The sequence below is a fragment of the Cajanus cajan genome, chromosome 8 (assembly GCF_000230855.2).
Source record: "Cajanus cajan strain Asha chromosome 8, NIPB_CcT2T_4, whole genome shotgun sequence".
NCBI classification, from domain to species: domain Eukaryota; kingdom Viridiplantae; phylum Streptophyta; class Magnoliopsida; order Fabales; family Fabaceae; genus Cajanus; species Cajanus cajan.
The window spans coordinates 4,442,456-4,458,094 of record NC_138524.1 but is presented as its reverse complement, the minus strand read 5'-3'; the positions used below and the strand labels follow the sequence as shown (position 1 = coordinate 4,458,094).

Sequence of the window (15,639 nt, the reverse complement as noted above, 5' to 3'; positions counted from 1 at the left end):
GAATTTTTCATAAAAAAAGTTTGGACAACTAATCATACACTATTGTCTAAATAGTTTGTAGTAAAAGATAATTGTTGTCTAACTAATATATTTTTACATAAAAATCTATCTATATAAAATACAATTTTAAAATACTAATTTCTCTTTATTTTTAACCTAATTTCACTTAATCAAACAACTAAAAATTTCACACTATTTTCTACCTATTTCCTATCAAATCAATTTTCACCTATTATCTTCTATTCCCTTCAATTCTTCCTCCTCTCCTAAACAAAGCATAAACAACTTTTACATATTTAACCATTAAATATTTAAAAATCAATTCTGCCAGAGTTTGTTCAAACCAAGCATTCGGTTATGCACCACTTAACTTAATAGCTTAAGTGGTGAGCGCTTGAGAGGGAGAGACATTGCTTGAGAGGGAGAGACATTACATATGTCAATTTAAGTCTAACTCGATAGGCCTATTTAAGTAGCCTACAAATAAGACCAGGCTAGGCCTTAAAAATGATAACCAAGATAGAATCAAACAATTTTGATTTGGTCAGCTAAGCTTGACATGTCAAATGAACCCAAATTAGATTGACATGCAAGTTTACTAGTAATAGTAATAATAATACTATAATAATAAGTCTTTTGCTTTTTTCGTATTAACTTACAAAATTATAGTTACCAACTTAGAGTTAAAATAGTTGTTACGAGAGTGTTCATTCTCGTTGTCCCCTTAATGACTCAACTAATGACCCGATATCATTATTGGGCACCAGAGGGAAAATAAAAACTGCAACAGCGGAAACACACAACAAGAGAAACAAATTAAAGAAAACAAACTCAAGAATTAACGTGGTTCAGCACTTCTTGCCTACATCCACAAACAAATTTTACTAGCAATTTTTACAAGGACAAAATTGCAAAACCTCTCACACAAGTTTTCTGGAAAAACTTGGAAACCTTACACTTGCACACAACTACCCAAGTCCCCAATACACTCAAAGGAACCTATGTTGTTGTGGTAAGTAAACACAAACCCTCACCCTTTATTTATAGTAGTACTCTACCACTACCCTTCTTCAAACTACCCAATGTGGGACTTTGGAAGGTACCCACACACTTTGGCACAACACAAACTACTCAATGTGGGACTTTGGAGGATACCCACACACTTTGGGCACAACATTCCTCCCTTCATCCAAAGTCTCACATTAATCCATCATCATAACAGGCCACACTTACAGAAGGAGTACTCTTCTTCTTCTCCTTCATACATTTCAAGTCCTCCTTGAATTCTGGACATTTGAATTGAATGTGACCAAACTCTCCACAGTAATGACACTGAATATTACTCATATCTTTCGGCTGGAATCTTCTACCACGTTGATCACCATACTTCTTTCCTCGCTCGCCTTTAGCTAGCAGTATCTGACTGTTTCCAGAGGATTTATCACCACCCATCATTTGTTGATTCTCCTTCAACGCCCTTATCACCTCATCTAGTAGCAATGTACTCTTCCCAGCTAGCAATGATTGCACTAGTGATTTATAAGATTTGGGTAGAGAAGCCAATATCAACAATGCTTGCTCTTCATCTTTGATAGTCTCCCCTGCATTCATCAGTCTAGATACCAGTTCATTAAACTTATTAATGTGATCAAACACATTACCTTCATCTTCCATCTTCAGCGAGTACAGATCCATTTTCATCATCAATCGATTGGTCAACGTCGTCGATGCAAACTTGCCTTCCAACAAATTCCACAACTTCCTTGGGGAGGTTTCTTTCAACACAGTCACTTTGATTTGTGGAGCTAGTGCCAATCGAATTGTGCTCACTGCTTTTTTCTGGATTGTACTCCATTCTGAATCTTTCATCTCACGTGGCTTTTCTTCTTCTAAGGCACAATCAAGACCCTGCTGTACTAAATAGTCCTGGATTGTGCATTGCCATAAGGAGAAGTCTATCCTCCCATCAAACAAAGGAACATCTAACTTCATCGTAGTCATAGCACCGTTCTGCTCTGGCCCACGTACTGCTTCTTTTCCTCCCTGGTACTCTGCTTCTCTTCCTCCCTTGAGCAAAACCTCAATTCTTTTTTGATGTGGAAGATCAGACAATGCTGCAACCACAGAGCATACTAAGAATTAAGAATTCCCTAGAGACCCACCATCGAGCCGGTCTCCCGATCAGACCATCAGCTCTGATACCACTATTGGGCACCAGAGGGAAAATAAAAACTGCAACAGCGGAAACACACAACAAGAGAAACAAATTAAAGAAAACAAACTCAAGAATTAACGTGGTTCAGCACTTCTTGCCTACATCCACAAACAAATTTTACTAGCAATTTTTACAAGGACAAAATTGCAAAACCTCTCACACAAGTTTTCTGGAAAAACTTGGAAACCTTACACTTGCACACAACTACCCAAGTCCCCAATACACTCAAAGGAACCTATGTTGTTGTGGTAAGTAAACACAAACCCTCACCCTTTATTTATAGTAGTACTCTACCACTACCCTTCTTCAAACTACCCAATGTGGGACTTTGGAAGGTACCCACACACTTTGGCACAACACAAACTACTCAATGTGGGACTTTGGAGGATACCCACACACTTTGGGCACAACAATCATCTCTGTTTTGTTTATTAAAAATGAAGACAAAGACATAATAAGGTTCACTCTTCACACAATAAAATCACAAGGTATAGAATAGTTTTAACATCTCAATTGAGAAACCTTTCTATTTATGATATGATTTTCTTATCTATTCAATTGTTCAAGTATATCTACATAACTAATTGAGTGTTTTCTTATTTTGACATTTTTTTTCTATCTCATTTTAGTTATCATCAATACAAAAATAATTAGGCATTTCATGACAATATATAGTATCAATTAAAAATGTCATAATTTTTTTTATAAAAAAATAGATTTAATCCATTTAATGTATTTTTTAACTAGGTCAATTTATCCCGATGGCCTGCCATGGATTAGATTGGATAAAAAATGACAATCCAAAAAAATACAAGTCAAGTCAACCTAAATAGTATTTGGCCCGGTTAAAGTTGATCAAGCCAACTTGAACCATTTTACACCTCTTAGAGACATGAACATATGGGCAAAATTCAATCCTACAATTTTTAAAATACCACCTCACCCACCCGCAACCCCATTCTCTTACAATGGATAAAAAATTGAAAGAGGGGAGGGAGGGGAAATAAAAACATTACTCACATAAAGCCTATCAAGAGGCCTAATAATATATTAATGAAAAATAAAATTCACCAGGAAGGGCCTCAAAGTATAGACCAAACAGTTAACATAGAAGTATCATAAATAAAAAAAGGGGGACTCTTCAAAAGAAATATCAGGTTTAAAAAAAGGTTACAGATAATCCTTTCTGGACCAATGGGATTAGTAACTAGCTGCCGGGCACTTTCTCTAAAGCATAATTCAAATTGGAGGTGAAAGACCATTCATCAAAATTTAAAATCGTTACCTTATATAAAAATATTGAGCAAATAGATATGAGGTTCACATTATTAAAAGAATAATACTGTTTTTCAAACTGGATTGTTATGCTCCAAGGTATGATGGGAATACCATTCACGTGACAGCCATAAAATAAATAGACCAGGAGTGAGATGTTAACCAACATTAACCAACCCAACTAGGATTTGATATGATGGAATCCTTTAGTCCTTGTCACCGAGGAACTGCAAAGTCTAGGACACATCAACGAAAAATATGGATTACAATCAGCAGGAGGGTGTAAAATCCATGGAACTAAGTGTCAAGCAATTTTCATTTTTTTCCCGGTAGACATGACGAAGAAGTTTCAACAATGGAAAAATCAGGAGGGAAATATCCGACTCGAGGGGAAAATGACAATTATCCATTATGTCCATGGCTAATGTAGGCATCTTTGACTTTAAGGTTTGAGTTTAATATTACAAATATGATGAGATCATGATATTTTATTCAGAGATTAGCAGTTCCAGATCAATTACATGACAATTTCCTGTTCTCAAATTAGTTTCACTTCTCATTGAGGGCTAAATCGATCGTTAAACACAATGCCATTATACCATTAAAGTAACACACAAAAGAGGAAAAAGTGGACAGAATATAACATTTTAACTGGGAGCCAACAAAAAATAGAGTAAATACATACACTCTTTCATCCCTAAAAGATATATACCTGAAACATCATTTTAACATCCTTAAGGAAGCTTGGATCTTATTGTTAATCCTTCCAAATCCATTCAAGAAAATTTTGGGAAAATGTAACTGAGAGCATGTTGGTCATCTATTCTCAGGCAATGAGGAAATTCAATTACACAAGTCTGCAGTTGGAGGGAATCACAGTACAATTGACCAGAATTTAAATGTTTGAAGTTCATTTCCCATCCTAGGGTGACACAGAAAAGAAAACTTATGATTCACTCTTATGATTCATCTTGAATGGATCCAGCAGGCCTGTCACAATGTTTTTTTAAGCCCTATACAACAAAGTAAAAGAAGTTGTCAGGATGTGCATAAAGAAGACAGAGGTAATTACCACACTGGGGACCCATCTGACAATGATTACACTTATACTACCACTAAGGAGGTATTTGCCTATTTGGTATGTGCTTATTTTTACACCAGTATGTAAAATAGCATGGAATCTTGTATCCCAAGATTTATGATATCAATAAATAGTGGGAACATAGGATATTCTGGTAGCCAAGAATTCCTTATTTGCTACGTGTTACGGTAATTATGATTATTTTTATTTTCATACCAAACATGGTAATCTTAAATTTCAAAGAATCTCACGCATGGTGTTGAAATGCTAACAACCCAAATGCTTTCCCTGATCAACAAATTTAAACTAGTAGTGGAATCAACTTCATATTTATGTACACGGAACCAGTTTTGTGGAAAAATACTAACTGGAAATTAATAACACTACCCTACCTGTATAATGGATGCTAACAATCCATTAGAATTTCTCTTACATGTTTTTGGTTAGAGGTAGGAGCAAGGAATATCGGAGTGGAACATGTTTATAAATGCTAAAAAAGGAATTAATGGGAAAAAATAACTAAGATTTTATATTCAGAAAAGCAAAACAGTGACCATTCCCTAAGTTTTGGTCTGTTCATTTAATGTCACTATGTTTTACTTCATTATGTCTACTTCACGTGACCCACACTCATTTGATGCCTACACCAATCCCACCAAGTCAAAGACTTAGTCTCTCAAATTTGATTATCATTTACATAATAAAAGTACACTGGCCAAGTTCAGAATTAAGAAACAGGTCTCGTATCCATCTGGTAACACAAAGTTGATGTCAACCAGCATACCTTAAGGACAGAAGAAAACATAACTTTACTAACTAAAGAAAAAAGATCAACACAACAACCATCATAGAAACTTTATAAGAGACTTTAACCTAATCATGTACAATAACAGAACAACATTTTGTTGGGGTCTGATCATTTGGACCTGACGACTGTAAAGCTTATTCTTTTTTTCATGCAAACCTACGACTCTCATACATACTAAACAGTAAGTATGACACCAATATTTGTCTTGTACTCTCACTACTCTGTACTTTGAGAATTAATTTTACGAAGAAAACAATAACAAGCATTACAATAACTTCTTTTTTTCCAAAATTAGGCCATGACAAAGATTTACTAAGAAAGAAAAAGGAGGACAATGAATCCTATGGAACAAGAGACCAAAGCTAAAAACAACCAAGAAAATATCAATGTAACAAAGCTTCCAAACTCAACATATTTGTCAAGAGTAGCCCCATTAAAAGGCCATGTGGTGTACATCAAAATAGATGCCAATTGCCAAATGCATAATCGTATAACAAATCAAGGGATGCACAAAAGAAGTCTACTTAAAAATACGATGGTTCTGCTCTCATTTTCAATGAAAAAATGAATAGTTCATAATCATGATTCCATTCCATGTACCAAATGTCCAAACAGGCAAATGCATAAAACTAATGGACGGCATTTCCATTCCCGACACAGTCAAACACTGCAATATAAATCACATTCCAACTCAAAGCTCATTCCCATTCTGCTAATTTTATTTTACACACAAAACTTTCCCTTATTATACATCTGATATACAGAATAGTAGCTCCAAGGAAATGCAATCACGTATTTATTATCAAAAGAAACGCATTGAATGAAATTCCATTTCCATGCAATGAATTTAATAACTTTTTCCCTGACATGTTCATTTATCAAAATTACAATTGTCATTTCCATCAAATTTCACTTTCACAAATTCTGATTATATTTTGAACCTGTCGTTCCCGCATTAAACTATGTAAAATTAACCGAAAAACAATTACATAAACACGTGAATATATTTATACAGAAAACGATTATTGTGCAAAAGAGATTATTCAATACGAATTCTATCATTATTGTCTATTGACGCAATTTATGAAATCAATAGCTACGGTATGTTTTAAGAACGCGTAGTGTAGTTAAGAAGAAGAAGCCGAAGTAGTACCTCGAGAAAGCGAGCTCCAGCACGTGGAATCGAAAGCGATATTCGACGTAAGCCTAGCATCAGCGATAGCACTGTGAAGAGGCATCAACGACTCAACGCTTATCACAACCGACAAAACCCTATCAAGCACGAAAACCACAAAGTTAACGCCAAAACGCAATGCAGATCGATAAGAACAGTTCAAACCACAAGCCGAAGTGTGTTGTACCTTGAAGCCAGAGGGATGCGTGGTGAGGAAGCCGAAGAGAGCAGAAACGGAGTCGTTGAGCTCTGAACGAAGCTTCTAGAACGATTAGCGAAGGATCTAGAACCCACCCTCACCGCTGATTTACAAAGCAAGGAAGCCATTACGCTTGAACCCCGCTCGCTTAACTACAAATACTAAAACCCTACTACAGTACTACTACAAGTCACCGCTCACTAACTAACTATTCAGTTTTATTGGGCCGGCCCAACCCGAGTTTGGTGGCCCAATTTAATCGGCCTACTAAACCTATCTTATTCCGAACTTCTTTGGTGTGTTGTGCGACGGCGCAAGAGTGTGAAGATGGCGGAAGAAGCAGTTTTGGGTTACCTAGAGAACCACGAGGAGATTCGAGACTCGGGTGAGTTCGCTGCTGAGCGCGGCATTGACCATAACGAGATCGTGAACGTGATAAAGAGTCTTCACGGTTTCAGATACGTGGACGCGCAAGACATTAAGCGCGAAACGTGGGTGCTGACTGATGAGGGGAAAACGTATGCCACTGTGGGATCCCCGGAAGTGCAGCTTTTTTTGGCAATACCGCCAGAGGGTATCTCTAAAGATGAACTTCAGGTTGTTTATGTTTGTTAAATGTTAGCAACACGCAATTCTGTGCAATTTGTTCATGTTGATTGTGAATTTAATTGCTTTTGTTTTGCTGGTTGTAGAAAAAGCTGGATCCTTCTCTCTTCAAGATAGCTTGTGCCCAAGCTGCAAAGAACAAATGGGTGGAAATGGGGAAACAGTTGATAACTAGAAAGGTATGGATTTTACGTGTTGGTTTCTTTTTAAGAAATTGATATCTTGGTAGGAAAATTGGGTGTTATGACTAGTGGATTAGGTTATTAGATGATATGGGTCTCTCCTCTATCTGAGCTGAGGCCATTTGAGTGAAGTAATTAGGAAATTTGGTTTCCCAACAATTTTTACTCACAAATTCGCATGCATTGTGTGAATGTGCATGTTTTCTAGGCTGCAAAGTGTTTGTGTGTGTCTTTTAGATTTTGAGTACTTTTTTTTAGGTCCATTTGCGTGTAATGGAAAATGACCATGTTGAATTCTCTCTGTCCTTAGAGATGGGAACGAATTCGTTATTTACCGAGCATTTTTTGACAATCCTGTTTATTGCTGCAGGTCCAACATGTGGATGACAAAGTCAAAGAGCTTCTACTTAAAATACAACAGGGGCTGGTATGTGTACAACATGAATATGAATATTTTTGTCAGCAAACTTCTTAATTACATTAGAAGAGGCAATTTGAAGAACTGTGATTCTTTTCTGTTTTGGTTAGGAGGGGCTTGTCAATAGTTCTGTTCATATAGCAATAGTAGGAAGTTTTAGAAAAGTTGAGGAGGTGAAATGTTGATATATACCAGGCTATGTAAAATTATCAACGGGTAGACAAGAGTGTAGTCACACTAGTTGGCATCAATCATTTTTTAAATGGAGTGTTTTGGAAATATATGCGCATAAGATTTTGGTGAATGACAAGGTTTTATATAGAACATCAGATTCAACTCAACATATGAGACAGTTACAGGAAGTCATAGGGGGACTTTGATTTGAGATCACTTTAGTTATGAGGTTTACCTTAACCTATGTGAAATCCATCCTTTATTTGTTTTGAGGGATAATTGTTGTTGACCTTCTTGTTTACTCCTCTGTTTTTTTTTTGGGGGGGCAGTTGCTTATCATTTTCTTTTGCAGTTTTGCCTATGTAATTTCCATAGGAAATCCATCCTTTATTTGTTTTGAGGATAATTGTTGTTGACCTTCTTGTTTACTCCTCTTTGTTTTTTTGGGGGGGCAGTTGCTTATTATTTTCTTTCGCAGTTTTGCCTATGTAATTTCCATATCTCATTAGAAATTCTACCATATATTGCAAATGCAGAGCATTGGTTCAGATGAGATCAAAGCACTTAAAGCGAGAAAGCTCATTGTTCCACAGTAATAAAATTTCACTTGGTTGTTTTAAAGTGTTATTCAGATATACTGGATGTGCATTAAATGACTTGACTATTCTTTCATTATTGAAATTCTTCTTGGTATCTTATCATTTAGGACGTGGAAAGGTTACTCGTTGAAAAAGGGACCTAATTATGCACCAAAAAGAAAGAAGGTTGTCACTGACTTGACACGAGAAAATTTCCAGAGGTATTTTTTGTTTAAACTGAATGTGAATGGGGCTTGTAATCTCTGTTCAATTGTTTACTATGTGCAAGACTTCTTTTTTTTTTGTCAATCTGCATCATATAACTGAATTTACTGTGTTTTTATGTCAGTGGTGAGTGGAAAGAAACAGAGTTCAAAGAATACAACTACAGTGCTAAAGGTCAACCTCTTGAGAGTGGCAATCTTCATCCATTGCTGAAGGCAAGGAGATATACCTTACTCCTCTTTTCCCCAATCCAAATATCATTTGATATTTAGGTTAAACAAATACTGTAGAAATTTCACTCACAAAATATCTATATTGAGGAAAACATAAACAGGAACGTAGTGTATTTTTTACATATTTAAACTTGCGGTTTTATCAGGATAGCAATTACAACACCCCTATTTAAAGCATATGGATGTTTCTGTACCTTTAGTGTGTTCAATAGTTTTTATATGTGCACTATACTACATGAAGAAATTGTATTATGATTTTAATTAAGATGGTGCTTTTATTCAAAATAAAAAATATCTACTTACGTCTTGCCTTGTTTCCAATTTTACATTCCCAGTTCCTAGCCCTCAAAAAGGAGGGAGATTATGTTTAGCTGTTATCTGGTAACATAAAACTTTGTCAAATCTGTATGATGTGGACAGACAATTTAATTATGCCGTTCCTTTTTTTTTCCTTTTTTTTTTCTTCTAATAGAGCACAATGACATTGGTTGATTAATTTAGCTGACCTCGCTTTATGAGAGAAGACTTTTGTTGTTAAAAGTGATGCTTCTATCCTCCCCAAATAAAAATATTGGACAATACTCCTTGTGTTTTAATACTTCTGAGATTTCTCAACTTTCAGGTACGATCTCAGCTGAAACAGATTTTCCTCTGCATGGGGTGAGTCCAATCTGTGTTATTTGGAAGGCTTATGTCTTTTGTGGTAAATATTCATATCAAATTTCAAGTTTAACATTTTTAATGTTAATATCTTGTTATGCAGGTTTGAGGAGATGCCAACAAATAATTTTGTTGAGAGCAGGTAATTGTTGCTTGGACAAAACTTAGATCAAGTTCCTTATATCTTTGTTATCAAGTTCTCCATTCTCATAATGACATGTGATGTTCTTTCCAATAATAAATAATTTCCATTAAATGTATTGCAGAATTTTAAATATATATCCACATGATGTAAGAAACATGATCTATGTTTTGTCTGGTTGCTTCCACATCAATGCCATCCTAGTGTCTTTGAGACTTTGATTGAGAGGCAGATAGGTTCTGGTGCTTTCCTGTCTTGTCAAAAAACAGTAAATGATGTTTGGAATATATTCTTTTAAGAAATATGCCTGAAATGTGTAAATAGCAAAATAATTTATAGAATAATAGTTGAGAGAAGATTGTGGATGATGATTTCTCTTTACCTCCCTTTTCTAAGAGAGTGAGGAATTGGAAGGAGTGGAATGAAATAGGTGAGAATTAATTTAATAGGGATAGGTAGAAAATAGAGTGAAATTTATAGTTGATTGGTAGAGTGGAATTAGGTGAGAAATAGAGGTGAATTGATATTTTTAATTTGTATTTTATTTAGATTTTTATGTAAATATATATATATATATATATATACACACATATATAAAATTATCATTTTATCCTTTCATGCATTAATGTCTGTTGAAGCCTTGAAGGTAAGTATAATGCATGTGAGACCCACCATAAATTCTATCAAATCCACTCCTTTCCCCTCTACCAAGCAGAGGGTTACTAAAAAAATGTTATGTGCTCTTTGCTGAAGCTTTCGAGCAAGCAGGGGAAACAAATGTTATAAAGTGTTTGCAGGTAGTTTCCTTTAAGAAATCTTTAGTATCACTCAAAATAAAGAAATGCCCTAGACTTGTAGCCCTTAAGATTTAAATTCAGAAACCAAGTTCCTCACCCCCCCCCCCCCCCCCCTTTTAATCAAAAAAGAGAGAAAAATATAGCTTTAGATCTTTGTCAGTATTCAAGTTAGTAATGTCTTCTGTAACTTGTTTCATTGGGCCTTCGTATGATAGTGAAGTAACCAATGGAGCTATTTTTCTTTTATTATGATAGAGAAAAAGTCTCTTGGTAAGGTTCTTTCTGTAGTGACTTGATAATATGGAAAGAAACTTTTGTTCTAAATTCTAAACAATGCATTAAAACATGAATAAAGTGACATTTAAATGATATATCTATTCTAAATCTCAAAACATATTGTTAATCTGCTTGATCTCTTGATTCTTTTTGTGTGAATGTGCTATTTAGATGATAGAGTTATGTTTAAATTTTTATAAGTATTGAATCCAACATCTTATAGTTATACTCACTATGTGGATGGCAAGTAGCACCTCACCATAATTTTTTCATCTGAATGTTTTAATTGGCAGCTTCTGGAACTTCGATGCGTTGTTCCAGCCCCAACAACACCCAGCTCGTGATTCGCATGATACATTCTTTTTGGAAGGTTAGTTAAACCTTGATTATTTTCATGCTAATTTTATGTTTCTATTCTGAGAACATGTGACACAATCTGCAGCTCCTTCAACAACACAGACATTGCCAGAAGATTATGTTCAGAGAGTGAAGCAAATTCATGAATCTGGTGGTTATGGGTCTAGAGGGTACGAACTTTAGCGAACTCAACACTTTTTAGCATAGGTTATTTACTGTTTATAGATGGATAATTTCAAAATGTTTTCGGAAAAACCTTACAAATTTTTCAATGGTAGATATGCATATGACTGGAAGAGGGAGGAAGCAAATAAAAACCTCCTGCGAACCCATACAACTGCTGTTTCCTCCAGGATGCTTTACCAACTGGCACAGGTATCTGTCTGAATTTGCTGGTATCATGTTCCAGTGGGTGCATATGATTACATTGTGTTTAATGCCATTCAGGCCTCCTAATATTCTTATTCTTCCTGATGATTTTGGATTGAAATTTATAAATGACACAGATAATACGAGATTGTGCTTTCCAAGTTCTAGCTCTGAATTATAGCTTACTTACATCATTCTTTGTTTCCCCCTGCACTTTGATGTCAATGCAGAAACCATTTTCCCCAAAAAAATATTTCTCTATAGATCGTGTTTTCAGAAATGAAGCAGTTGATCGTACACATCTTGCTGAGTTCCACCAGATAGAAGGTATGTGAGAGCTAACAACCTGTGGTTTTAATTGTTTTCAAATTGTTCATCTTGCAAAAAAATACGCTCACCTTTGATGGTCCTATTACAAATCATATTAAATAAGGGGGTAGGGGTTACTGCAATAAACTACAGACAGCTATTCAGTATCTATTTGGATTTGACCTACCTGATGTCTACTCTTGGCATTAAAATTTATCCAAAAAAAAAAGTTGCTGGAATTTTGTCATGAGTTATGCTAGAGAGTCCCAATTATTGGCCGAAATTTTAAAATATTAATATTTTTTAATAATTTTATTATAAAATAATTATTTAATTAAATATATTATAATTTAAATTATTATTTTAATGATTCGGAACGAATTCTCATTTTCCTTTTGTCATCGTCACATTTTTATGTTTCAATTCAGGCGTTGTATGCGATCGAGGACTCACTCTCTCTGACTTAATTGGAGTCCTACATGATTTCTTCTCACGCTTAGGTAATGCTCTCGTACTGAAAAAGATTTAAATGTTGAATGGAAGTTGGAAACTTCATGGTAAAAGCGCAGGCTTTAGTAGTATGATTAATCTTGCTGATTTTAGCTAAAAGAAGTGATTTCATTATCGAGTTCAGGCATGACCAAGCTGAAGTTCAAACCAGCATACAATCCGTACACTGAACCTAGCATGGAGATCTTTAGGTGAGTCTTCTGAAATGATGATTATTTGGTATGTCCTTGTCTTGGTTTGGATATCATGAGATATGTTAATCAAGTACTTTAACAGTTATCATGAAGGCTTTAAAAAATGGGTAGAGGTAGGAAACTCTGGCATGTTCAGACCTGAAATGTTGCAGCCGATGGGACTTCCCGAAGATGTCCAAGTTATTGCGTGGGGCCTTTCCCTTGAAAGGTGAGAAAAACTTAGGAGTCAGGAACACTATAACCATCACTGGGAATAAAATGATTTAATTTTTAAAATTTAAGTTTCAATTATCGTTATAATTTTGCCGTGCAAATAACAAATTGATTTTAACCCTGTTATTTTACCTGGAAACAGGCCAACAATGATAATGTACGGGATAGATAACATCAGAGATCTCTTTGGACACAAGGTATTTTTAGGGGATAATTATAATTATAAAGCTGGACCCATCTCAATTTTGAACTGAATAACCACTGTCTGGTTATTTGCTCCTTCGTATTGATGGGTTCCTGTTTATAAATATTGGTTTTTTAAAAAAATATATATACGAAGTGATATTATCCTTCTTTTTTTTCAGGTGGATCTTGGGCTTATAAAGAAAAATGCAATATGTCGTCTTGGAATTGACTAAAATGATTATTGTTTGTCTCTTATTGTCATTTACAAATTATAATTTATTTTTGTCTAAGAGCAAACACTACTTGTAGATTATTAGTTCAATTTCTGTGAAAAATTTTGATATGGGAAAAAATTTACGCCCTTATGGTTATACTCGTATGTTCTGAAAGAAATGATTGATGAGAAAGTTACCAAATTTCAATTTTGTGGTTTGGATAATTTCATGATAAAGAAAAGTTATCGCATTGCAAGGACAAGGTTTATTGGCCTCAGCTACTATAGTTTCATACCATTTACACGCCGCGTACCGTGAAGAATTGCTTTTTGCTGGCGAGTAAGCTATGCAAGATGATTTGTTTTCGTCTTTACCAATTGAAAATGTCACCTGTGTTTGCTTTCTAATAAATTCTGTACGCGTCCATTTTTTACACAAGTTGTAATAATTCATAATCAATACAAAATAAGTTAAATAACCGGCTCCATTATGACCAAAAAGAAAAAGAAAATTGTGTTGGCATATACACTGTTTTTAAAAGTTTTGCAATAGTGGGATAAATGGTAGCAACAATTGACAATGTGCTTTCAATTTTCACAATGTGCATATACACTTTTTTTCTTTTCTTCCCTTTATTAAGTAGTTAACATATTATAAATGTGATTTATTATTAATGTTGATTCAATTCATTATCAAATGACTTGTGGATATAGTATCGTGATTCTTGCATATTTTTTCAACGTTCAAAAGAATTATAATATATTAGAGTTTTATAAATTGGACGCATATCTCTAATTTGATCATTGAGCCTACTCTTCTATTCAATATACAACATTATCGTGTATTAAGAGCATGGGTTCAGAAACCAGAAACAAACGAATAAACAACAATGGTTGGAGATTGGTTCTTTAACTTCCACAATTTTTAAATGATTTGAATGTGTTTGTTTTAATTGTTTGACATGCTTAGATCATTAGAATCTTATTGTCATATTTGGTATCAGAGATATGTTAAACCTCTGCCTTGTGTTTGTTTTGGGTATTGTGTTTTAATCCCATTATTGTTTTTAAAACTGGAGAGGAAGATGATGATTTTTCTAAGTTTTCTGTAATTAAAATGGTGTTTTTGGTGTTCAAAACATGCTAAAATAGTCGAGTTTTAATTCTAAATTCACAAGTCATAAACGGGTCCAACAGACCTATCTCAAGGTTAAACACAAGTGAAATGCATTGTGTTTTCGCATTTCATTTTTGTTTGTTATTGAAGCGCATAAGGTTTTATATTTTAAATGTGTCATACATATTAAATAAAGCGCTTGGTGTAGTGGTTAGCTTATTTGAAATATAATTGTTGTGGCACGGGTTTGAATCCTACAAGCACCCTTTTGTTTGATTTCCTTTTTATATGATAAAGTCACAAACTTGATTGTAAAAGAATTACTTTACATTGCATTTCTTTTGTGGCCTTACGCGTGTACCTCCACATATTAAAATAATTTTAAAGATCATGTAACACGAATAGAATTTAGTTTCATGATGTGACAATTGATGTAATTATTTTATTTTGATAAAATTCTTATTTAGTTTGATGTTTTCTCATTTATCTTGTGCACATACCTATTTACTTTGAAAAAAAACTCATTTAATTGTGACCTAGAATAAACATATGATTTATTCATTAGAGCTAAAAGCTTATGATGAAAGACTTGATATATTGTGATATATGGGAGATAATACTCATTATCAGAGGACCTATCACCATGATTCATATATTTGGTTTCTTATTCTGATTGATAATGGATAAATGGACTAAGTGGGAGAATGTTGGCATATACACTTTGTTTTTAACAGTTTTGCAACAGTGGGATAAATGGAAACAATAGTTTGCAACGTGCCTATGATTTTCACAATGTGCATATACACTCCTGATTTTTTCTCCTCTATTAAGCAGTTAACATATTCTGAATATGGTCCATTATTGATGTTAATTCAACCTAATATCAAATGAGTAATTCCTGCATAGTTCTCCAATGTTCAAAAAAAACTCTGATGGATTAGAGTTTTATAAATCGAACGCATATTTCTATTTTGGGTCATTGAGTCTACTCTTCTCTTCTCTTCAACATACAACACTATCGTGTATTGAGAACAAAGGTTCAAAAACCAGAAACAAGCAAGCAAACAACAACGATGGTTAGAGGTTGGTTCTTTAGCATCCGCAATTTTTAAATGATGTGCTTGTTT

At 34.4% G+C, this 15,639-nt stretch overlaps 2 protein-coding genes across 2 annotated transcripts; one reads left to right on the top strand and one right to left on the bottom strand.

Annotated features, from left to right (window-relative positions):
* Positions 1 to 816: 816 nt before the first annotated feature.
* LOC109800368 (retrovirus-related Pol polyprotein from transposon TNT 1-94) lies at positions 817 to 7,018 on the bottom strand. Its single transcript, XM_083061832.1, has 3 exons — positions 6,741 to 7,018; positions 6,533 to 6,651; positions 817 to 2,114 (listed from the first exon to the last, which is right to left on the bottom strand). Exons 1-3 carry the CDS (start codon positions 6,878 to 6,880, stop codon positions 1,198 to 1,200), a joined length of 1,176 nt encoding a protein of 391 aa, XP_082917958.1. The 5' UTR covers positions 6,881 to 7,018; the 3' UTR covers positions 817 to 1,197.
* Positions 7,019 to 7,032: 14 nt separating this feature from the next.
* On the top strand, positions 7,033 to 13,603 carry LOC109800189 (phenylalanyl-tRNA synthetase, putative / phenylalanine-tRNA ligase). The gene is made up of 17 exons (XM_020360926.3): positions 7,033 to 7,349; positions 7,445 to 7,537; positions 7,911 to 7,967; positions 8,669 to 8,724; positions 8,839 to 8,931; positions 9,060 to 9,150; positions 9,791 to 9,828; positions 9,932 to 9,970; positions 11,337 to 11,413; positions 11,486 to 11,570; positions 11,679 to 11,775; positions 12,000 to 12,096; positions 12,507 to 12,578; positions 12,713 to 12,779; positions 12,865 to 12,990; positions 13,138 to 13,192; positions 13,361 to 13,603. The coding sequence occupies exons 1-17, from the start codon at positions 7,080 to 7,082 to the stop codon at positions 13,412 to 13,414; spliced, it is 1,467 nt and encodes a 488-aa protein (XP_020216515.1). The 5' UTR covers positions 7,033 to 7,079; the 3' UTR covers positions 13,415 to 13,603.
* Positions 13,604 to 15,639: the final 2,036 nt, after the last annotated feature.

Bases quoted from the DNA above. Each gene is read 5' to 3' on its own strand.
- LOC109800368 (XM_083061832.1), bottom strand. From the start codon at position 6,880: ATGGCTTCCTTGCTTTGTAAATCAGCGGTGAGGGTGGGTTCTAGATCC. The intron at 6,652-6,740 runs GTACAACACACT...CGTGCTTGATAG, and splicing joins CGCATCCCTCTGGCTTCAAG to GGTTTTGTCGGTTGTGATAA. The intron at 2,115-6,532 runs GTACTACTTCGG...CTGTGGTTGCAG, and splicing joins CTGGAGCTCGCTTTCTCGAG to CATTGTCTGATCTTCCACAT.
- LOC109800189 (XM_020360926.3), top strand. From the start codon at position 7,080: ATGGCGGAAGAAGCAGTTTTGGGTTACCTAGAGAACCACGAGGAGATT. The intron at 9,151-9,790 runs GCAAGGAGATAT...CTCAACTTTCAG, and splicing joins ATCTTCATCCATTGCTGAAG to GTACGATCTCAGCTGAAACA. The intron at 13,193-13,360 runs GTATTTTTAGGG...CTTTTTTTTCAG, and splicing joins GAGATCTCTTTGGACACAAG to GTGGATCTTGGGCTTATAAA.